General features: G+C 48.2%; 1 protein-coding gene across 1 annotated transcript in view; it reads left to right on the forward strand.

The window, feature by feature from the left end:
* Positions 1 to 21428, forward strand: part of SCPEP1 (serine carboxypeptidase 1) — a 31180-nt gene extending 9752 nt beyond the window's left edge. The window contains exons 3-13 of the mRNA XM_005656968.4: positions 951 to 1040; positions 2594 to 2749; positions 3110 to 3184; positions 7829 to 7901; positions 12270 to 12307; positions 13364 to 13492; positions 14365 to 14458; positions 15238 to 15351; positions 16801 to 16938; positions 17880 to 18043; positions 20829 to 21428. Coding sequence (XP_005657025.1) covers positions 951 to 1040; positions 2594 to 2749; positions 3110 to 3184; positions 7829 to 7901; positions 12270 to 12307; positions 13364 to 13492; positions 14365 to 14458; positions 15238 to 15351; positions 16801 to 16938; positions 17880 to 18043; positions 20829 to 20912 — 1155 coding nt within the window. The 3' untranslated portion in view covers positions 20913 to 21428. The remainder of the gene's footprint in view (positions 1 to 950; positions 1041 to 2593; positions 2750 to 3109; positions 3185 to 7828; positions 7902 to 12269; positions 12308 to 13363; positions 13493 to 14364; positions 14459 to 15237; positions 15352 to 16800; positions 16939 to 17879; positions 18044 to 20828) is intronic.
* The last annotated feature ends 3139 nt before the right edge of the window (positions 21429 to 24567 follow it).

Raw genomic sequence — 24567 nt, forward strand, 5'->3', positions numbered from 1 at the left:
ACTGGTCCAGAAAAGCCTCACCATCCTTTCCCCTGACCATTTTCTGAAAGGCCCCCTCCCCTCTCTTAGCCCTTAGAATCCGCAGAATCTCTGCCTTTCACTACCCAGGCCCCTAGCACCGAGCTTACATTCAGAATCCTGCCTCGCCCCTGGTCCTGGACACCCGAAATATTGAAGTGCTTCGTGCCCTGGGATTTGTTCATTCTCACTGGGGGACCAGCTTGCTCCAACTGCCCCTCAGTCAGGGTCCTTAGATATCCTCAGAGACACTGAGGAGAGGGTAGCTGAGAGTCACAAGGCCCTGGGTCCAGTCCTGGCAGAGCCCCTAATTGCCCTGTCTACTCCAGCGCCTTACTTCTCATCTCTGAAATGAGAGGCGTTGGAAGCCAGCGAGCCCTGTATTAGGCCAAGGCTCAAGCTCAGAGAATAGAGTTAGGATAGTTCCCTCTGGGGACTCTCAGCCCAGGCTGGTTCCTTTTCTCAGAAAGACTTTCGAGTCCCTGGGAGGGGGGCTTAGTTAGTACAGATGGACCTGGTTCACTGGATCAATTGTGTCTTATATGTAAGGTTGGCTCACCTGGCCATCACTAAATCATAAATCATTTGGAGTGAATGTGGTCATCTTTTTTTTTTTTTTTTGTCTTTTTGCCTTTTCTAGGGCTGCTTCCGTGGCATATGGAGGTTCCCAGGCTGGGGGTCTAATCAGAGCTGTAGCTGCCAGCCTATGCCAGAGCCACGCAATGCGGGATCCGAGCCACATCTGCGACCTACACCACAGCTCACGGCAACGCCGGATCCTTAACCCACTGAGCGAGGCCAGGGATCAAACCCACCACCTCATGGTTCCTAGTCGGATTCGTTAACCACTGTGCCACGACAGGAACTCCCATGTGGTCACCATTGTGATGACCAAGGTTTGAGTAACGTTTTCTCTGTTTTTCCTTCCACAGGGCGGTCCGGGTGGTTCCAGCACTGGATTCGGGAACTTTGAGGAAATCGGGCCCCTTGACAGTGATCTCAAACCACGGAGAACTACTTGGGTACAGTGAGGAAGGCCCCTCACTCTGATTGCCACGTGGCCCTTCCAGAGAGGGAGCCCCACCCGGCTCTGCCCCACTCTGGGTGGGGTCCCAAGTTGAGCCGCTCCACCCTCTCTGCCTCTGGGTCCCGGGGCCTTGGGCACTTGTCCACGCGGGCTTCCTCTCTAGCCAGCCTCTTCTGTTTCTTGGGACAGTCACCTCCCTGACTCAGTGACCTTTGGCGCCACTTGCCTGCAGGAACCTCTGTCGACTGTAGCAGATACCCTTGACCTGAATATTACCCATGTATTAGCCATTCCTGCAATCCGAGACATCAGGTCCCACCCTCTGGCCAGAGCCTCCAGTCCTCTCCTCTCTCTCCTACTCTCTTACCTCGGTTCTTGACTTCATCGAGACGTCACACCCCTTGCCCTCTCCCCAGGCCCCCCTTTCCCTTTTGTTTGGCCGTACCTGCAGCATGTGGAAGTTTCCGAGCAGGCATTGAATCTGTGCCACAGCAGCGACCCCAGCCACTGCCGTGACTACACTGGATCCTTAACCCGCTGTGCCACAAGGGAACTCCTGTCCTCTGCCCTTTCAATGTCTCTCTAGTTGTCCGTCTAGTTGTCACCCCGCCCCATCATTCTTACCTAACCCCTCTCGGGCCAGCCACAACAGGAACTCCTGGGCCCCTATTTTCAATTTTAGGGGCCATATATACCTAAGAGTATCTTTTCTAGGGCTGCACCCGTGGCATATGGAGGTTCCCAGGCTAGGAGTCCAATTGGAGCTGTAGCCACTGGCCTATGCCACAGCCAAAGCAACATGGGATCCAAGCCGCATCTACGACCTACACCACAGCTCACAGCAACAGCGAATCCCCAACCCACTGCGTGAGGCCAGGGATTGAACCTGCAACCTCATGGGTCATCCTTTTCTTTGCCATAGTACTCTGTGTTCCTGTTCCAATTTTTTTTTTTTTTTTTTTTGGTGGCACCCACGGGATGCAGAAGTTCCCTGGGCCAGGGATTGAATCAGCACCACAGCAGCAACCTGAGCCACAGCAGTGACAATGCTGAATCCTTAACCATTAGTCCTTAATGCTGACCCACCAGGGAACTCCCCCATTCCAAATTTCTAAAAGTCTGTTTTACAGACAGAATCATAACCATACTGATATTCTCACAAATGTTGTTGTTGTTACTGTTTTTAGCTCATATAAGATGATCAAAAGATTATTGGTGTGGGAATTCTCTTATGACACAGCAGGTTAAGGATCCAGCATTGTCACTGCAGTAGCTTGAGTGTTTTCGAGAGCTTGATCCCTGGCCTGGGAACTTCCACCACATGCCATGGGCACCAAAAATAAAAAGGAGTTCTCACTGTGGCACCGTGGGTTAATGATCTGGCATTGCCACAGCTGTGGCATAGGTCACAACTCTGGCTCAGATTCGATCCCTGGCCTGGGAACTTCCATATGCCTTGACTGCAGCCCAAAAACGAAAAAAATAAAAAAGATAACTTGATGAGTGCCTGGCTGATTGCAACATTTGACTTTCCTCTATGGCGTGTAGCTTCAGGCAGCCAGTCTCCTGTTTGTGGATAACCCTGTGGGCACTGGGTTCAGTTACGTGAACAGGAGTAATGCCTACGCCAAAGACCTGGCCACGGTGGCATCAGACATGATGGTGCTCCTGAAGACCTTCTTTGATCGCCACAAAGAATTCCAGGTAAGCCGGGAACAGCTCAGCCAGGGGCTAACAGTTGCAGCACTGCATCCATCAGAGGGCACTTAAATTCCCCCAGGGCTCCGTGCCCAGATGGTTCCAGAGAAAGCCTTTTTGCATCCAGCATCAGGTTGTGGGTTTTCATTTCAGTCATCTAGAAAGGTGGTTTTGGCTTGAAAGCATGACCCTGGAGCCAGTATTTTGGTCAAACATAATAATCTGATATAGGGGATTGGAGGAAAGCCCAGCAGAAGCAGATTTGTTTCGCCTGGCCGTTCGGTGCACTAAAAAATTGACATCAATTCACATGAGTTAAAAGGCATTCAGGGTATTTAATTCTCTGTAAATTCCTCTTCTTCCTAGACGATTCCATTCTACATTTTCTCAGAGTCCTATGGAGGAAAAATGGCTGCGGGCATTGCTCTAGAACTTCACAAGGTAATGGGGACAATGACTTCGTTTCGGTTTCAGCCAGAAACTGACTCTACCCCTTGTTATACTCAGATGATAATGGAATATGCTTTGGGCAGGACCTGGTACATACAGAGTCAGGGTAAGTCTGTCATTAATAACCATGAAAAGTTTCGAGAAGATCAATGAAGGTTGTCCCATCAGATATCAGATAAGCTATACAGCTACAGCCAGTAAAGCAATGCAGTATTGGTGTGGCCACAAGCAAGTGCAGATAAATGCAGCAGGCTGAAGAATCTAGAAACGTATTTTATATACACTTATGTATATGTGTGTATATACATCTATGTGTCTTATGTAACTCACATATATATCTCACAAATGATCATATATAAATAAGATGACATTGCAAATCATTGAGAAAACAATAGACTATTCAATAAGTGGTTTGGAGACAAATGGCTATCACTTTGGACAATAGTAAAGTTAGATTCTTGCCTTCCATAAAATAGCTGTCCTCAATAGATTTAAAAAATTTAACATAAAGATCAAAACAATAAGAGAACCTGAACATATAGAAAAAAAGTTGTCTAATCTTGGGTAGGAAAAGCTTTCCTTCATAAGATGAAAAAGCCAAAAACCGAAAAGGATAACTTGGACATTTTTAGGCCACAGTGAAATTGAAAACTTCTTAGAATTCCGCAAATAAATTTAAAAGGTAGGAGTTCCCGTCATGGCTCAGCGGTTAACGAATCTGACTGGTATCCATGAGGATGCAGGTTTGATCCCTGGCCTCGCTCAGGCCCAGTGGGTTAAGGATACGGCATTGCCATGAGCTGTGGTGTAGGTCGCAGGCACGGCTCTGATCCTGCATTGCTGTGGCATAGGCTGGCGGCTACAGCTCCAATTGGACCCCTAGCCTGGGAACCTCCATATGTTGTGCGTGCAGCCCTAAAAAGAGAGAAAGACAAAAATAAATAAATAAATAAATAAAAGGTGAACATGGGAAGTTCCCGCTGTGGCTCAGTGGAAATGAACCTGACTAATATCTATGAGGATGCGGGTTCGATCCCTGACCTCGCTCAGTGGGTTAAGGATCCAGCGTTGCCATGACCTGTGGTGTAGGTCGCAGATGGGGCTTGGATTGCGCATTGCTGTGGCTGTGGTGCAGGCTGGCAGCTGTAGCTCCATTTCAACTCCTAGCCTGGGAACCTCCATATGGCACATGTGCCACAGGTGTGGCCCTAAAAAGATGACAATAAGAAAGAAAGGAAGGAAGAAAAAAGGGAGAAAGAAAGAAAATAATAGATGTACATTCACATACAAATCTATAATAGAAAAAAACATTCATATTAGTAATCTATTAAATAAGGCTAATACACTAATAGAAAATTGACAAAAAATATGGGCAGTTTATAGAAGAAATGCAAACAGACAAGTGAACAGTCTTCAACCTTTGTTAGCCAAATCTATGAGATTTGCAAATATTTAAAAGATCAATAACACCCAGTTTTGGTAAGAAGTCAGAGAAATAAATGCTCTCATGCATCTTTGATGGGAATGAAAATTGGTAAATCATTTTAAAAGGGCAATTTGGCTGTACTATCATCTTTTAAAGTGTATGTGCCCTTTGGAGTTCCTGTCATGGCTCAATGGTTAACGAATCTGACTAAGCATCCATGAGGATGCAGGTTTGATCCCTGGCCTCGATCAGTGGGTTAAGGATCTGGTGTTGCCTTGAGCTGTGGTGTAGGTTGCAGACATGGCTCAGATCCCACATTGGTATGGCTGTGGTGTAGGCCGGCAGCTATAGCTCTGATTTGACCCCTAGCCTGGGAAGCTCCACGTGCCATGGTTACAGCCCTAAATAGCAAAAAAAAAAAAAGAAAAAAAAAAAGTCTGTGTGTCCTTTGACCCAGTAACTTCACTTCCAGGAATCTGTCCTGTGGGAATACTTATACATGCGTTTGTGTCAGAGGATATTTAGTTCATCATTGCTTATCATGTCCATCAATGGAAAACAAGCTCAGTGGCTATTCATAGAGGGTTACTTGAATGTGTATGGACACTTTGCAGCCATCAGAAAGAATGGGTAGATCTGTGTATACATACCTATTTGTATGTGTATATTTGCCTGTGAACACAAAAAAAGGAGTTAGAAGGACATACACCACGTTAACTGTGGTTCACTAGTGAGTGTGAAGGTGTAGTTGGGCAGAGGTAAAAAGTTTTTTCACATTTTCTCCTGTCTCCTTCTGTGATTCATTGTTTTATAGTGAGCTTATATGAGGTTTGTTAAAAATTGAATTATAAATGTACACTATTATGTAAGTTACAGGTTTATGTGTATATAGTGATTCATAATTTTTTTTTTTTTTTTTTTTGTCTTTTTGCCATTTCTTGGGTCGCTCCTGCAGCATGTGGAGATTCCTAGGCTAGGGGTCCAATCGGAGCTGTAGCCGCCAGCCTACCCCAGAGCCACAGCAACGTGGGATCTGAGCCACGTCTGCAACCTACACCACAGCTCACGGCAACACCGGATCATTAACCCACTGAGCAAGGCCAGGGATCGAACCCGCAACCTCATGCTTCCTAGTCGGATTCATTAACCACTGCGCCACGACGGGAACTCCATGATTCATAATTTTTAAAAGTTAGACTCCATTGATAGTTATAAAACATTGCCTGTCTTCTCCATGTTACATAATATAAGCTATATATATATATATATATATATATACTTTTTTTTTTTTTGGTCTTTTTGCCTTTTCTTGGGCCGCTCCCATGGCATATGGAGGTTCCCAGGCTAGGGGTCGAATCAGAGCTGTAGCCACCAGCCTATGCCACAGCCACAGCAACGCGGGATCCGAGCCACGTCTACGACCTATACCACAGCTCTCGGCAGCACCGGATCTTTAACCCACTGAGCAAGGCCAGGGATCGAACCCGCAACCTCATGGTTCCTAGTCGGATTCGTTAACCACTGAGCCATGACGGGAACTCCTAAGCTATGTTTTTTTAAACTTTACTAATTCTTTTTAAAATGGAAGCTTTGATAAGAAGCAGTATATGTACATAACAGGAAATTAGAAACTACATCTGTCTGTTAAAAAATTGTATTGGGGAAATAACAATAAAAAAATTCAAAAATTAGGAAAAAAATCTAAGAAAAAAGAAAATACGGCAAGCACAAATGAAGAAAGAGATCACCACATCAGAGATCTAAAATAAGAAAATAATGAATATACCAGCTTTGAACATGGGTAATAAGAGGGGAAGATTTGGGCATTTATCTGCTTTTTTCCATTTTCTTTTTGGCTGGACCCACGACACATGGAAGTTGCTGGCCCAGGGATGGAAACTGAGCCATAGCAGCAAATCAGTCTACTAAAGTGACAACGTTAGGTCGCTAACCTGCTGCGACGCAGGAGAATGCCTATCTGGCTTTCCCAAAAGGAACTTAATTTGTTACATCAGTAGTCCCAGATGAAGAGGAAATGTTCTTTGGAGTTCCTGTCGTAGCTCAGTGGTTAACAAATCCGACTAGGATCCATGAGGTTGCAGGTTCGACCCCTGGCCTTGCTCAGTGGGTTAAGGATCTGGCATTGCGGTGAGCTGGTGTAGGTTGCAGACACGGCTCAGATGCCGAGTTGCTGTGGCTGTGGTGTAGGCCGGTGGCTACAGCTCCGATTCGACCCCTAGCCTGGGAACCTCTATATGCCGTGGATGCGGCCCTAGAAAAAGACAAAAAAAAAAAAAAGAGGAAGTGTTCCACTTTATAGAAGTAAATCAGCTAAACCTTCTTAATCTTTTTTTAAGTTGCATCATACAGCATGAAAATAACCATAATTCTTTTAGCCCATCCTACTGATTTAGATTGTTTCCAGTGTTCTGCTTCTGGGCAGATGTATTCCTTTTAAATAAATAAAAGGAGGAGTTCCCTCCATGTCTTAGTGGAGACGAATCTGACTAGTATCCATGAGGACACAGGTTTGATCCCTGGCCTCGCTCAGTGGGTTAAGGATCCAGCGTTGCCATGAGCTGTGGTGTAGGTCGCAGATGCGGCTGGGATCCCACATTGCTGTGGCTGTGGCGTAGGCCGGCACCTACAACTCCAATTCGAGCCCCCTGGAACTTCCATATGCTGCAGGTGCAGCCCGAATAAGACAAAAATAAGTAGAAAATAAATAAATAAATAAATAAAAGGAGTAGGGGGGCATGAGCTTGCAGTCCTGAGGCATCCATCCCACCCGAGAGGACCTCCCCAGGAGGTCTCCCAGCTCTTTGATGATGGCCACTTGGGCAGTGACCATTCACCCAGAGTGTCCCCAGGGCTTCTTGTGAGAAATCACAGGCCTCAAGGGGGAAGGGGACCCGTGTCCCTTGCAAGGAAGATAGGGGCCATACCAGATCCCACACATCCTGCCAACACCCTTGTGAACACAGTGCAGAAAAACTCAAACAGGTCCTACTCATTTTGCAAATGGCAAGAGTTACGCCTCCCTCTTCTGGGTGTCTGATGCCTTTGGGTGCCCAGACTACCCCAGGTAGGCAGAGTATTCTGTGCTCAGGAAAGGCAGTGGATAAAGGCTTGCACCCTTCATGCCAAGAAAGGGATGGAGGCTCCTGGGCCCCCTTGACAAGGATGTTTCTTGGCTCTTCTTCTTTCAGGCCATTCAGCAAGGGACCATCCAGTGCAACTTTGCCGGCGTTGCTTTAGGTGACTCCTGGATCTCTCCCCTTGGTAAGTAGGATATTTTCAGACATTTTGTTTTTTTATTTTTTGTAATTTTTTCTTTTTAAGTCTGCACCTGCAGCATATGGACGTTCCCAGGCTAGGGGTTGAATCGGAGCTATAGCTGCCGGCCTACACCACAGCCACAGCAATGTAAGATCCAAGCCAAGTCTGCAACCTACACCACAGCTCATGGCAGTGCTGGATCCTTAATCTGCTGAGCAAGGCCAGGGATCCAGCCCAAGTCCTCATGGATACTAGTCGGGTTTGTTACTGCTGAGCCACGACGGAAATGCCTATGTTGGGTTCTTAACCTGCTAAGCCACAACGAAAACTCAAACATTTCAAAATTCCCTTTCTCTACCCCTCGCTGGGGCTTTGGATTGTGTTGTCCAGATCGAAGAAGAAGGCAGTGGAATTTTCTGGGTTCTTGGCGAGATCAGCACAGGAAGCGTTTGCCCCAGGAGTTTCCAAAGAATTTGGGGGTGAGAACTCATTTACAAAGCATTTACCATGGGGTGCTACAGGTTGGACCGAATTCTCGTACTTAATTCTCTCAACCAAAGCATTGAATTTTATAGCTAAAGACATTCCAGAGACTCAGGGAAGTGATGGTATTTGCTCTCTGATGCACAGGATGAGTGGCCCAGGCAGGAATCAAACCCAGGTGTTTGTCATCTTGTCCCCTCCATCAACATTTGGGGTGAAGTTCCCAGCTACTGGACAGGGTTACCATCTGGTTCTAAAACTCTGAGGCTTGCAGTTTCATAACCTACGTGTCCCTGTTGGGAGTTTAGGTTAAAGCTTCTTGTATTGCCAGACAGCCAGGATGTGGCTTCAGGCATCGGAAACAGTCACGTGGTGGGGTTAACTCTAGCGAGGATGTCAGCATCTCAGCCCTGTGACATTTTGAGTCACGTGATTCTTTGCTGTGGGGGGTGTCCTATGCAATGTAGGATGTTAGCCTCTCTACCCTTTATCTAGATGCCAGTGGACAATAATATCTCCAGACATGACTAAGTGTCCTCTGGCAGACAAAATCACCCCTGGTTAAGAATCCCTACTCTGGGAGTTCCCGCTGTGGTGCAGCACCATGATGCAGGTTCGAACCCTGGCCTGGTGCAGTGGGTTAAAGGCACCAGCGTTGCTGCAGCTGCAGTGTAGGTCACAACTGTGGCTGGGATCTGAGCCCTGGCCCTGGAACTCCATATGCCACAGGATGGCCAAAAAAAGAAAAAAAAGAAAAAAAAAACAGAATTACTGCTCTAGGGAGCTCCCTTGCAGTGCAGTGGGTTAAGGATCCAGCAGCATCACTGCAGCAGCTTGGGTTGTTGCTGTGGCTTGGGTTCAATCCCTGGCCAGGGAACTTCCACATGCTGCGGGTGTGGCAAAAAAAAAAAAAGAAAGAAAAAAAGAAAAAAGACTGCTCTTACCTAACAAAACATGACTGTTCACAGGTGAAACCAAACTGTTTCAGAAGCCTTTAGAAGAGAAGTTGCCTCTTGAGGCGGGAGGAGAAGGGGGCCAAAGGAACTTTCTAGGCTTTCTGTGGTCTATACTTGCATTGGGGTAGTTGTTACATGACTGCATTTTTTTTTTTTTTTTTTTTGCTTTTTAGGGCCAAATCCATGGCATATGGAAGTTCCCAGGCTAGGGATTGAATCAGAGCTGCAGCTGCCGGCCTACGAGACAGCTACAGCAACGTGGGATCTGAGCTACATCTGTGACCTACACCACAGCTCACGGCAACGCCAGACCCTTAACCCACTGAGCAAGGTCAGGGATCAAACCCGAAACCTCATGGTTCCTAGTCAGATTCGTGACCTCTGCACCACAACGGGAACTCCCATGAGTGTATATGTTAATCACCTTTTCTAAATGTATGTTTATGGTTTGTGAGGTGTGCTGCTTATGCCTCATTTTAAAAAAAAAATGATTTAGAAGAGGTACTATTTTCACCCTAAAAGATGGAGATTTGGTTTGTTCCAGAGCCATGTCCCTATTGGATTCAAGTTATTCCGATGGCATTTGGGATGGTTATTTCTTTTTTTTTTTTTTGCTCTTTCTTTGGGCCACTCCCGCGGCATATGGAGGTTCCCAGGCTAGGGGTCTATTCGGAGCTGTAGCCGCCAGCCTACTCCAGAGCGACAGCAATGCTGGATCTGAGCCGCGTCTGCAACCTACACCATAGCTCACGGCAACGCTGGATCCTTAACCCACTGAGCAAGGGCAGGGACCGAACCCGCAACCTCATGGTTCCTAGTCGATTCGTTAACCACTGCGCCACGACGGGAACTCCTGGGATGGTTATTTCTTGCCCTCATTCTCAGCATCTTCAGGGCAAGACTGAAAGAACAGAACAGAGAGCAGAGTCTCTACGGTGAGAAGAGCTGCTCTTTGGTGTTCCTTCCTGGATGTACCTCCTAGGACTTCCCAGTGTTGCAGAGACCTTGACCCGTGGTGTGAGGGGCCAGCAGGTTGCCTGCCACGTGCCTCACTCTGAGTGACAGTCTCACGCTTCCTTCTAGGGCTCATCCCAACTCCATAACAGGATGTGCTCATTTCATTTAACAGCTGCTTTACAATAGCATCCATGGGATGCTGTTACTATCCCAGTTTTGGAGATGATAAAACTGAGACTCAGAAAAGTTAAGCAGTTTTCCTAAAGTCACGCAGCTAAAGCCAGGATTCACATCCAGGCCACAAGCAATCCACAAACGTAACCATTACCTCGCTGCAGTTTGCATCACAACTGCGGCTCGGATCTGATCCCTGGCCTGGAACTCCATATGCCATAGGACAGCCAAAAAAGAAAAATTTAAAAAAAAAAAGGAGTTCCCATCATGGCGCAGGGGTTAACAAATCTGACTAGGAACCCTGAGGTTGCGGGTTCGGTCCCTGGCCTTGCTCAGTGGGTTAAGGATCCAACATTGCCACAAGGTGCAGCATAGGTCACAGATTTGGCTTGGATCTGGCATTGCTGGCATAGACTGGTTGTGGCATAGGCTGACAGCTCCAAAATTCAACCCCTAGCCCAGGAACTTCATGTGCCGCAGGTGTGGCCATGAAAAAAAAAAAGCTTATGGTCCTTGATACTTTGTTGGGACATCTCTCAATGGCACTAACCTTTCTTTCTTCTTTTTTTTTTTTTTTTTTTTTTGTCTTTTTGCCATTTCTTGGGCCGATCCCGCAGCATATGGAGGTTCCCAAGCTCGGGGTCGAATCGGAGCTGTAGCCCCCGGCCTACGCCAGAGCCACAGCAACGCGGGATCCAAGCCACATCTGCGACCTACACCACAGCTCACGGCAATGCCGGATCATTAACCCCACTGAGCAAGGGCAGGGATTGAACCCACACGTCATGGTTCCTAGTGGGATTCGTTAACCACTGACCCACGACGGGAACTCCAGCACTAACCTTTCTTAGCGTTATGGTGATTGTGAACTTGTTCAAACCAAGCCCAACTTTATTTTATAAAGCTTTTTATTGGCTTCAGTCTCTTAGTAAATTCTCAATATTTTTGGATTGAGTTGATTGGCAGCATAGCCACAGACACTTGAGTTGCGAAATCATTAATCTTCTTCCTTAATTAGCTCCTTGGCGGAAGCTAGTGTCCTCAAATTGGAGGAGCAGGCAGGATGCAGAGCAGAGCTGTGGGGGCGGGGAAATATTTTAAGCTGTCAAAAAGTCTAGAAGTCTGCAGATAAGAGCCTCCACTGCACACGCACAGCCTGTCTGTGGTGCCATCACCAGCCATGACTCACTTGCTGGGCCAGTATCAGGCCAAATTAATGTGCCATTAGTCCTGAGTCAACAGAAAGGCCCCCACAGCCTCGCCCCACCTCCCACTGAGACATCAGCCCTGCATGGGCACTGGTGAGTTAAAGGGCCTTAAAGGAATTCCTGTTGTGTCTCAGTGGAATGAGGATGCAGGTTCGATCCCTGGCCTCACTCAGTGGGTCAGGGATCCAGCGTTGCCATGAGCTGTGGTGTAGGTCACAGACTCGGCTCAGATCCCACGTTGCTGTGGCTGTGGCGTAGACCAGCAGCTGTAGCTCTGATTTGACCCCTAGCCTGGGAACCTCCACATGCCGTGGGTGTGGCCCAAAACAAAAAAAAGCAAAAAGCAGTGTGTGGGGGCTTCAAGCCCAAAGCCATGAGTTTCCTTTTTTGGCCAGGCCCATGGCATGCAGAAGTTCCCAGCACAGGGATCGAACTAGTGGCAACGCCGGATCCTTCACCAGTAGGCCACCAGAAAACTTCAACCAGTGGGCTTCTTACTTCTGCCTCCTGCTTTGGGAGAAAATCGAATTAAGTTTTTCTTTGGGAGGACAGAGCCACAACCAACTTATTTTCTAGTATGTGGTTTCTTTTAGATTCGGTGGTCTCCTGGGGGCCTTACCTGTACAGCATGGTAAGTAGATGCAACCCTGCACCCCGGTAAACAGCCCAGCTGACCTCTTCTGTCCCCAGGAAGGACAGTGCTAGCTGGGTTTGCCTACAGTTGACACTGTTCCCTAAGGATATATCAAATAATCCATAGCAAATTGAAGCCCCTAAGCTGACCTTGGGGACAAATTTAAAGAAACATCAGCACAATTATCCCATCTCTCCACGTAAAAGAAATGCACATTTTATTTTTTTTTAATTTTTTATTGATATTGATTTTAATAATTTTTATTTTTTTCTGTTATAGCTGGTTTACAGGGTTCTGTCAATTTTCTACTGTACAGCAAGGTGACCCAGTTACACATACATGTATACATTCTACTTTCTCACATTATCATGCTGCATCATAAGTGACTAGATATAGTTTCCAGTGCTACACAGCAGGATCTCATTGCTTATCCATTCCTAAGGCAATAGTTTGCATCTATTAACTCCAAATTCCCGGTCTATCCCACTCCCTCCCCCTCCCCAGAAATGCACATTTTAAAATCTCCCAGCTTTTTTTTTTGCTTTTTAGGGTCGCACCTGCAGCATATGGAGGTTCCTAGGCTAGGGGTCAAATCAGAGCTAGAGCCTCTAACCTAGGCTACAGCCACAGCAAGGCCAGATCTGAGCCATGTCTGCAACCTGTACCACAGCTCACGGCAACCCTGAATCCTTAATTCACTGAGCAAGGCCAAGGATCGAACCAGCAACCTCACAGTTCCCAGTCAGATTCATTCCCGCTGCGCCACAGCGGGAACTCCTAAAATCCCCCCAGCTTTTGATTATACATTTTCAAATGCTCAGAATAGTTGAAACATTGTGGTCCACACCCACCTAGCCATCACCCAGACTCAGATGACATTTTGCTGTATTTCCTTCAGCAGTAAACGCATCACTTGTAAAGCTGTGCTTTTCGCATGGATGCTCCCCTTTTCTCCTTCCTCCCCCCCCTTTCTGTTACCTGTCCCTGACTGGAGCAGTGCCAGATGTGTGTCTCTAGCAAAGTGGGCCGTTTGGTTCTTGGTTTGCTTTCCAGTCTCTTCTCGATGACCAAGGTCTGGCAGAGGTGTCTCAGGTTGCAGAGCAAGTCTTGGATGCCATCAACAAGGGACTCTACAGAGAGGCCACCGACCTGTGGGGGAAAGCCGAAATGGTTGTCGAACAGGTAACAGGGGACCCACTCGGGGCCAACCTGCTTGGCTTTCTCCCAGGAATAAAGGGACCTTGGTTGGTGATGTCAGGATTGGGGTCTGTCCTGAGACTGCCCACAAGTCTGGAGATAATGTGAAGAGAAACGAGAAATCTGATGGGGCTGAGCAGGGACAGGGTGAGAAAGCCACCCTATCCTGCAAGACTTGTCTGCCCCTCGATTAAAAGTACGCCTTCTGTAAGAAAGAAAATGTCTTGCAGAGGCCACTGTTTAAATCCTTGCCAAGGAACATTCTGGCCCCAGTTGGGGGGCAAAATGCACAGGCTGATGACTTGAGTGTATAGGACCCTCGCAGTTCTCCCCAGAAATGAACACACAGGCCCTTGGTTTGCTCCTGCAGCATCGGAATTCCACTCAGATGAGCTGCTCACTACCCCTCAGGAAACCAGGCTGACACCACACCCCTGGTCGTTGACCCTTCAAAGCTGCATATCTTCTTTCCTTCCTACCTTTCTTCCTTCCTTCCTTCCCCTTTTTGGCCAGCCCTCAGCATATCGAGTTCCTAGGCCAGGGATCAGATCCGGGCCGCAGCTGCAACCTACGCCACAGCTGCAGCAACACCGGATGCCCTAACCCACTGTGCCAGCGCAGGGATCAATCCTGCATCCTGGTGCTGCAGAGACGCCACCCATCCCATTGAGCTACACTGAGAACTCCCAGAGCTGCATTTCTCTTGGTCCGAGCAAATGTCGAGTGCAGCCTGTCCTTGGATAGGATGGAGAGCCAGATGCCTGTCTGTTTCGCATCTTTCCAGTCCTTTAACCCACCGCCTACCCGCTGGTAGTGGATAAATAAAGCCAACAGCCAAACATGCTTCTGTATTTCAGAACACAGATGGGGTGAACTTCTATAACATCTTAACGAAGAGCTCCCCCATGTCTGCAGTGGAGTCGAGTCTAGAATTCACCCAGAGCCACCTAGGTGAGTGGACCTTGAAGTTGCTAGACCCTGTCGCAGCCTCCATGCTAGAGGAAACCGATGTTTTAGAAGGCTTTATGGCTTATATGCCATAACATTCGCCCATGTTAAGTGTGTCATTCCGTGGCTTTTAGTTTACGTACGGAGTTGTACACTCATCCCCACATGAGCGTTTTAGAAGGTTTTCATCACTGCAGAGAGAACCCACATGTCTGCCTGCAGTCGATTGGTCTTCCCACTTCCAGCCCCAGGCAACCACTGATCTGCTTTCTGTGTCTCTAGATTTGCCTTTTCAGGACATTTCATAGAAGTGGAATTATGCCCTAGGTAGTCTTTTGCATCTGGCTTCTTGCCCTTAGTGTTTTTAAAGTTGGAAAACCTGCTCTTGCGCATTGATTTAGAGTGTCAATCATCTAAAGGCTGGATTGAGTTGTCTTCCAGCTGAGCCCACTTCTTTGCATCCTCGTTCCATATGGAAGCTGCCGGAGGCCGCTAGATTCCACCCAGCTGATTGCCTTTGGCCGTGCTAGATAATCTCCATGGCCCCCAAGTACATAAAATGCAGCAATCAAAACTAACAAAGCATCTCCCCTTTGGTCACCTTCCTGACTTTTGCCCCCCAGCCGGGGCGGGGAGCCAGGGAGTGGATGATTTTCCTTTTCCAGGTGCAGGCCTCCCCTTTTGCACAGCATCCTCTTAGGCATAGCATCCCCAGCTTAGAAAAGAGCTCCTCTTGGTCTTATTTCCAGTCCTTTAACCCACCGCTTACCCGCTGGTCTTAGTTCGTCTTTTCCAGCGCCACGTGAGACACCTACAACAGAATGCCTTGAGTCAGCTCATGAATGGGCCCATCAGAAAGAAACTCAAAATCATTCCTGAAGACTGCTTCTGGGGAGGTAACTAGTGTGACCTAATTAAGTGCCTTTTGTAGAGGTGGGGGGCGAGAGAGGTGAAACATCAAAGACTCGAAATAGTTAATTTGTAGGATGGGTTTTGGTGATGGCGATGGTGGGTTACGGGTAGAACAGTATCACTACCCATGACTCATAGAGGAGCAAACACACACACAGAGACAGGAAAGAACAACTGAAAATTGGTTCATAATAAGGGCTTGGTAAGGGAAGTGGATGGGGAGAGAAATGAAACCACTGGGTATGAGTTGCTCGTGGCTGAAGGCAGGAGCGGGTCCACGGGAGTCATCACACTCTGTCTGCTCTTTACTGCTGTATCAGTTTGATGTTTTCCATAAGAAACCATTGAGATTAGAAAAGCCATACCCGGAGCTCCCATCGTGGCTCAGTGGTAATGAACCTGGCTAGTATGCATGAAGGTGCGGGTTTGATCCCTGGCCTCGCTCAGAGGGTTAAGGATCGGGTATTGCCGTGAGCTGTGGTGTAGGTCGCAGACACAACTCAGCTCTGGTATTGCTGTGGCTATGGCGTAAGGCCGGTGGCTACAGCTTCATTTGGACCCTTAGTCTGGGAACTTCCATATGCCGTGGGTAAGGCCCTAAAAAGACAAAAAAGATTTTTAAAAAATCAACAATGGCAAGTGCTGTTGTTTTTCAGCATCGTGGTGGTATCAGTTAGGGATCCAGCAAGAATGCCTCGCAGACCAATTCCTTTCTCACCTGGGGTGGTCATCCGTGTGACTTTACCAACACCAGCTCCAAATTGGTCTCGAGCTGACCTTTTTATTACTGAGGCAGCCCTACTCATTCAGAACTTAAGACTTGGCCCTCGTGGAGTTTCCTTTGTGGCTCAGTGGTTAACAAACCCGACTAGCATCCATGAGGACACGGGTTCGATCCCTATCCTCGCTCAGTGGGTTAAGGATCCATCATTGCCCTGAGCTGTGGTGTAGGTTACAGATGCGGCTTCGATCTGGCATTGCTGTGGCTGTGGTGTAGGCTGGCAGCTGTAGCTCTGATTAGACCCCTAGCCTGGGAACCTCCCTATGCCGCAGATGTGGCCCTAAAAAGCCAAAAAAAAAATCCCACAAAAAAACAACTTGGCCTTCATGTTACTCAGCAAAGGAGGAAAACCAATGGTGGCTCCAAAGAGACTTGTATCCTGAGAGGACCAGCCCAAAGCGTATCTTCTGAACCTCCCTGTTTCATTAACCTTCCTCACAAGCTGTCAAATCTGCTGTCATCACAAGCTCCCTCTGTGCTTTCCTTGCACACAGCCAGCTCGAGGCACAGATTTCTGGGTGGGTCGGTGGATGTCAGTCTTCTTAGGTGTTACCCGGTGGTTCCTTGTGGATGCTGGGTGCCCTGGGCTGCAAGATGCCTCTTGTTCTGGCAAGTTCCAAGCTGCTGCCTCTGTCTCCTTCCCCTTGTGCAGGCCAGGCTACCAATGTGTTTCTGAACATGGAGGGGGACTTCATGAAGCCGGTCATCAGCATTGTAGACGAGTTGCTAGAAGCCGGGGTCAACGTGACCGTGTATAACGGACAGCTCGACCTCATCGTGGACACCATGGGTAGGAACCACTCGGAGGGGTGCGGGAAGGCAGTGTCATGGCTTGAGCTCCAGGGGAAGTGGCCCTTTGGGGCTGGTGACTTTGAAATGCAGGAGGAAGGCCATTTCCTGCTACCGCCACCCCTTGACCTTCACTCTCTGAAGAGGGCAGAGCTGAAGGTAGTGACCCCCTCAGAGAAGCCTGGCCTGGCCAGCTTTTGAGGACTTAAATATGATTAAAGAAAAGGACACCCCAAAGTCAAAAAGAGGACATTTCCCTGGCCGCTGGACAAAGGCACCATGGACCTGAGGGGACAAAAAACTCATTGTTTTTGGCAGTGTCACCGGAGCTAGTAGGCTCTGCAAGTGAATAAGCACTAGACCCAGGTGACTCTGTAAACCTGAGGATGCAAGTGAAATGGTCCTTGTGGGGGCCCTGCCGTATTGGCTGTCGGAGGTTTCAGGAGGGCCAGGGAGAGGCTCAGGCAGGTTCTCAGAACTGGCAGGCAAATCGAGGCACGTGGTCTGGCAGGTGCGAGTGCTTCTCAGCATCAGCAGAACTGGATGTTTTTACGACTCTTAAGCCAAAGGCACTGAGGGCCATTTGAAAAGATTCTGCGTTTCTTCCTTGTTTGACCCACGTGATCCATGAGACCGTCCGTTGCCTTGAGACTTCTCCATCCTTCTGGCAGCCTCTCCGCCTCCAGATTTCCTTTCTGCAGAGTGTAGGGCAGTGGGAGAGTCAGAGGCAAAAAGTGGTCACAGTGTTACCTTTCACTCCGAGCTGCAAATTACAGGGTCTCAGGCCCCGCCCACACCCACTGCACCGAAATTTGCATTCGTGAGTTTCATCCTAGGAAACTCATCCAGCCTAGGAATTCCACACCAAGATATAGGACCCAGATTTCTGTTCCTGCTCCACCCAGCTCTTAATGCCGCACCCTTCTTTGTCCCTCTGGCCAGGTCAGGAGGCCTGGTTACGAAAACTGAAGTGGGCAGAGCTGCCCAAATTCAATCAGCTGAGATGGAAGCCGCTGTACAGTGACCCTAAGTCTTCGGAAACATCTGCTTTTGTCAAGTCCTACAAGAACCTGGCTTTCTACTGGATTCTCAGAGCTGGGCACATGGTAAGAGTCAGCATTTATTCTAGGCTTACTGCAGCGGCCGGGATCAGGGGGGGACAGGGAGCTGCAGGCATTGGTGGTGTGTGTGTGCACTGCCTGGGCTGGTCTTAGAAGTGTGTTGGGTTTGGCGTGGCGGTGTCTCTAATGAAACTCTGCTATTAGCACTTCATTTAAAAAATAAATCTTTCTGGAGTTCCCATCCTGGCTCAGTGGTTAATGAATTTGACTAGTATCCAAGAGGATGCAGGTTCGATCCCTGGCCTTGCTTGGTGGGTTAAGGATCTGGCATTGCTGTGAACTGTGGTGTAGATCGAAGATGCGTCTTGGATCTGGCATTGCTGTGGCTGTGGTATAGGCTGGAGGCTGATTTGACCCCCAGCCTGGGAACCTCCATATGCCACAAGTGCAGCCCTAGAAGACAAAAGAAGGTGTTTTTGTCCAGGCTCTGAGTACCTGCGCTATTGACTCGGAAGAGGCAGGAGGAAGTCTTAATGCACAGCGCTGTTGTCTGGAGGGGTCCCTGCGGGGGTTGGGAGGAGCTAGCCGTGGACTGTCAGGGGTGCTTGGAGGTCAGGCCCCTTTCCTCTTGGTTTGTCACAGACAGAACAAGACGTCAGTTGGGGGCAGCCTTAAAATAGCTCATGGAGAGTCTTACTAAATCATCCCCAACCACTTCCCTTTTAGTTGATGAAATGTCATTTTGGTCTACCTCACCGTGCATGTGCTCTCTGAGGATCTTGCCGGGCAGGAGGGTGAGAGAGTCGTGGAGCCCAAGGATTTCAGAACTTGGAGCCCTCAACTCTACCCACCATCTTTGTGGAAGAGAAACCGAGCCTTGTGCGCACCCCACCCCCCTCCTTTTCATCCATTAGGGGAAGTTTTTTTTTGTTAAGGAATCCTTTGAAAAATCTTAGAGAAGGAGTTCCCGTTATGGCACAGCGGAAACGAATCCGACTAGGAACCATGAGGTTTCAGGTTCGATCCCTGGCCTTGCTCAGTGGGTTAAGGATCTGGCGTTGCTGTGAGTTGTGGTGTGGGTCTCAGACGCAGCTTGAATCTGGCATTGCTGTGGCTGTGGTGAGGCTGGCAGTCACAGCTCCAATTTGACCCCTGTCCTGGGAACCTCCAATGGCCCCGGGTATGGCTTTAAAAAAGAAAGAAAAGTCTTAGAGAAAAACAAAAGCTGAACAATATAAACCATTGTTTTAACAATGTAAAAGTGGGAGTGCCACCCAAACAAAGGGTCTTGTTTGTATTTGGTTACAGATTTGCTGGTAGCCTCCCCCATGGCTGTTTCCTACCCCTTCTCAGAATGGGATTCTTCCCACACAGAGAATCCTTTAAAATGTTTAAAATGTTCAGAACCTTCCCTCTTCCTTGAATAGCTGGGTCCTTAGTAACACAAGCACAGGGCCCTTGTATAAGAAATCAGGGAGTTCCCGTCGTGGCTCAGTGGTTAACAAGTACACTAGGAACCAAGAGGTTTCAGATTTGATCCCTGGCCTCACTCAGTGGATTAACGATCCAGTGTTGCCATGAGCTGTGGTGTAGGCCGCAGATGCGGCTTGGATCTGGCATTGCTGTGGCTCTGGCGTAAGCTGGCAGCTTCGATTAGACCCCTAGCCTGGGAACCTCCATATGCCGTGGGTGAGGCCCTAAAAAGACAAAAAGACCAAAAAAAAAAAAAAAAAAAAGAAGGAAAGAAAGAAAGAAATCAGGGGAGTTTCCTTTGTGGCTCAGTGGTTAATGAACCCGACTAGCATCCATGAGGACACAAGTTTGATCCCTGCGCCTCGCTCAATGGGTTAAGGATCTGGCATTGCTGTGGCTGTGGCGTTAGGCTGGCAGCTACAGCTCCAATTCTACCCGTAGCCTCGGAACCTCCATATGCCTCAGATGCATCCCTAAAAAGACAAAAAAAAAAAAGAAAGAAAGAAAGAAAAAGGAAGGAAGAAAGAAATCAGGGAGTTCCCACTGTGGCTGAGTGGTTTCAGAACCCAACATGATCTCTGTGAGGATGCAGGTTTGATCCCTAGCCTTACTCAATGGGTTAAGGATCAGGCGTTGCCACAAAGTCACAGGTGTGGCTCCGATCCTGTGTTGCCTTGGCTGTGGTGTAGGCCAGCAGCTATAGCTCTGAGTTAACACCTAGCCCAGGAACTTCTCTATGCCACAGGTTCGGCTGTAAAAAAAAGAAGAAAAAAAATAAAGAAAGAAAGAAATCAACAGAACGGCCCAAAATGGAATAGAAGGTGCTTTCCTAAATGCTCACTTCTCTAAGCCCCTGGAGCCCAGCAGGGTAGGGACCCAGAAGAGCTTTTGTCTAGTTCAGGGTCATTTCTCAGAAGGGAAGCTCTCCTTTTTTTTTTTTTTTTTTTTGTCTTTTTGCCTTTTTCTAGGGCCGCACCTGTGGCATATGGAGGTTCCCAGGCTAGGGGTCTAATCAGAGCTGTAGCCGCCGGCCTACGCCAGAGCCACAGCAATGTGGGATCTGGGCCGAGTCTGCAACCTACACCAGAGCTCACGGCAACGCCGGGGCTAGGGACCCACTGAGCAAGGGCAGAGATCGAACCCGCAACCTCATGGTTCCTAGTCGGATTTGTTAACCACTGCACCACAATGGGAACTCCGGGAAGCTCTCTTAAGGGATGCACCCAAGGGCAGCTGTCCTCCCAGGTTGCTGTCACAGAGCTGGCCCCTTTCTTGGGAGCAGAGTCTCAGGTTGCCGCCCCTGAACCTGGCCCCAAATGGAACCAGGAGCACTAACTCGAATACTGCTTGCTTCTAGGTTCCCTCCGACCAAGGAGACATGGCTCTGAAGATGTTGAGGCTGGTGACTCAGCAAGAAGAGGGGGGCCCAGGCTGGAGGTGAGCCTCTTGGTCTCGGGAAGCATCCTTCTCCCTTTGAATCGGACTTGGGGGAAGAACCTGACCTTGGCTGTGATTGTGAAGGTTATCATCAGCTCCCACAGAGAACAAAATTGTTGCCTCTGTGGCAACTTGGAAATCATTTCTGTTTCTGAAAACTAAGGGTTTTTTTTTTTTTTTTGCCCTTTTTTTTTTTTTTTCCAACTGGTTTTGTTTTAATCAGAATGAAGGGCTGAAATAGATGAACATTTTCTCTTTACAAAAGCCAATTATGTGATTTATAGAAAAAAGGAAAACACAGGTAACCAAAGAACAAATGAACACCCACAGGCTCCCTTTCCAGGGATAAGCACTGTTACCACTTTAGTATATATCCTTGCAAATCTTTTTTGTTGCTATATATACATATCTATTTTTTACAAAAACGGAGTCATTGCTATGTTATTTTACGGTCTTTCATTTTTCACTCATCCCTATGTCCTGAACACCTTTTCATGTCAATAAATGTTCTTCTATAGCATGTTTATCTGCTGAGCATTCCATTTTATTTTATTTTATTTATTTGTTTTTTGTCTCTTTTTTAGGGCTGCACCCGCGTATATAGAGGTTCCCAGGCTAGGGGTCAAATCTGAGCTGTAGCTGCCAGCCTATGACACAGCCACAGCAACGCGGGATCCGAGCCATGTCTGTGACCGCAGCTCACAGCAATGCCAGATCCTTAACCCCCTGAGTGAGGCTGGGGATCGAACCTATGTCCTCATGGATATTAGTTGGATTCATTCCGGCTGAGCCACATCAGGAACTCCGAGCATCCCATTTTATGAATGTACCGTATGTTATCTGCCATATGCCCAGTTGTTTCCCATGAGCAATGCCTAGTTTGTCACTTTCTAAATGGTACTTTAGTGATTCATCCTGATAGTTATATATTTTTTTTCAATTAAAAAAAATTGAGGGGGGGTGCTGCACCCATGGCATTCGGGAGTTCTTAGGCCAGGAGTTGAACCCGTGCCATAGCAGTGACCCAAGCCACTGCAGTGACAACACTGGATTCTTACCTGCTGAGCCAGCAGGGAACTCCCTAATCATTACGTTTTGAAACACATCCTTATTTTCTTACAATAAATTCCTAAAAGCCTACTTAACTTCGTCAAAGGATTACAACATTTCTTTAACATTACAATGATGCATTTGGGACTTTTTTTTTTTTTTTTTTTGTCTTTTGGCCATTTCTTGGGCCGCTCCCACAGCATATGAATGTTCCCAGGCTAGGGGTCAAATCGGAGCTGTAGCCGCCAGCCTACGCCAGAGCCACAGCAACGCGGGATCCACGCTGTATCTGCGACCTACACCACAGCTCACGGCAACGCCAGATCCTTAACCCACTGAGCGAGGCCAGGGATCGAACCCACAACCTCATAGTTTCTAGTCAGATTCGTTAACCACAGAGCCACGATGGGAACTCCTGAATTTGGGACTTTTAAGTTTTAATTCATGGCCAGGGGTCTCCAGAAGGGACCCGATGGCCTTTTATGATGACCCTGAAACACTACGTCTTGTAATTGCAGGGCTGAGCTATAGAAAACCAAACCCTGCGTCTCTTCCTACAGAGCGTGAGGAAAGAGCGATGAGCAGGTTATTCCCACGTGACCAGCCACTTCTGGTCCGAGACTAGGACAGGCTTCCCTGGATGCTGCTCCACCCTTGCCCTGTGTTTTGCTGCTGGGAAGAAGCTCACCTGTACTCCTGTGTACCCTCGGGCCAGGGACAATATGAAAGGCTTGTGCTGTGTCCCCCTGGGCTCCATCAACGCTTATCACTTTGCTGGGTATCTTTGTGGAAAAAAACGTTACCTATGAGTATAACTAGTTCCTGAGTCTTGTGAGTCCTTCTGGCATTGAATTACAACCCCCTTTGACTCCCCAACCTCTTTTTGGTTAGAGGTTAGGGTATTGGTTGGGAAGGAATGCGAATTTGAACATTAGGATGTGGCATGTGGGCAGATTCCAGGGAAACTGGGACCCCAAGCTTTTTTGCTACTGGAACCTGGAAGCTGCTTGAGCAAGTTAATCTCCTCTTTGGCCCTGAGATCCTATAACCAGTTCCCAGACTTGCCTGAGGCCCCTGTTCCTGCCACGTGATAGTCTCAATCCACACCCCTTCCTTCTGTGCGGATTCCCTGTGCTGAATTGGCAGAAGAAGAAAAGGCTCAGGGGAGTTCCTGTCATGGTGCAGCGGTTAACAAATCTGACTAGCATCCGTGAGGACACAGGTTTGATCCCTGGCCTCGCTCAGTGGGCTAAGAATCTGACATTGCCATGCGCTGTGGTGTAGGTCGCAGACACGGCTTGGATCTGGCATTGCTGTGGCTGTGGTGTAGGCTGGCAGCTATAGCTCCGCTTCAACCCCTAGTTTGGGCACCTCCATATGCCGTGGGTGCAGCCCTAAAAAAGGAAAAGAAAAAAAAAAAAAAAAAAAAAAAGCTAAGGCTTGGTTTATAGATGGTTCTACATGATATGCATGCATCAGCTTTGGCACTAAAACATCTCTCTGGGATCGTCCTGAATGATGGTGGTGAAGGGGAACCTCCCGGGGGACAGCACTTGGAGCAGTGCACCTGTTTCTTCACTTTGCCACCAAGAAGAGATGGCCAGAAGAAAGGGTGTGCCCTGAGTCACAGTTGAGCTGGGTTGTTGGAGTGGAAGGAGCGCAGCTGGAAAATCAAAAGGTCAGAAGGAGAGGGATGAGGGTAGAGCTTTCTGAATGGCAGGATACAGAGATATTTGGGTTCCACGTGAATGCTCCCTAAAGGGTAGGAAAAGGCTTTAATAATTAGGTGGGTTGATGACCCATTCTGTAGCCATTCAGGTAGCTTCCTTCCCCAGCAACTCCTGAGGACTCGGGAACCAAGTGGCCCTGGTGACAGTGATGGAGGCTATGCATGGGCTCAGAAACATGAACTTGGGTTGACCAAGACTGCCCTGGCTACAGCTCCCACTGTGTGCCCAATCTGCCAGCAGCAGAGACCAAGACCAAGCCCCTAATGTGGCACCATTGCCCGAAAGGATCAGCCAGCTACCTGGTGTTCGGTTGATGACACTGGACCACTTTCATAACGAAGAAGCAGCAAGTTCTTGCTGGGACTGACACTTGCTCTGGACATAGATTTGGCTTCACTGCCCATGGCGCTTCTGCCAAAATTACCATCTGTGGCCTTACAGAATGCCTCATCCACCATCATGGCATTCGCATCAAATGAAATGCAGCAGTGGGTTCATGCTCTTGGAACTCACTGGTCTGACCATGTCCCCTGTCATCTTGAAGCAACTGCTTTGACAGATGGTTGAGTGGCTTTTTGAAGATTCAGTTACAGTGCCAGTTGGTGACGACGTGCAGGGCTGGGGCGGTGTCCTTCAGTTTGTGTAAATGCTCTAAATCAGGATTATGTTTCTCCCATACCCTGGATTCAGAAGTTCAAGAATCAGGGGATAAAAGTGGAAGTAAGGGAGTTGCCTTTGTGGCTCAGCAGTAAATGAACCTGACTGGCATCCATGAGGTTGCGAGTTCGATTCCTGGCCTCACTCCGTGGGTTAAAGATCCAGCGTTGCCATGAGCTGTGGTGTAGGTCGCAGACGTGGCTTGGATCTCTCGTTGCTGTT

Source organism: Sus scrofa, chromosome 12 (assembly GCF_054392235.1).
Source record: "Sus scrofa isolate SSC_HxYL_T2T_F1_AM1 chromosome 12, Sscrofa_HxYL_maternal_Yorkshire_Landrace_v2.0, whole genome shotgun sequence".
Taxonomy (NCBI): Eukaryota; Metazoa; Chordata; class Mammalia; order Artiodactyla; family Suidae; genus Sus; species Sus scrofa.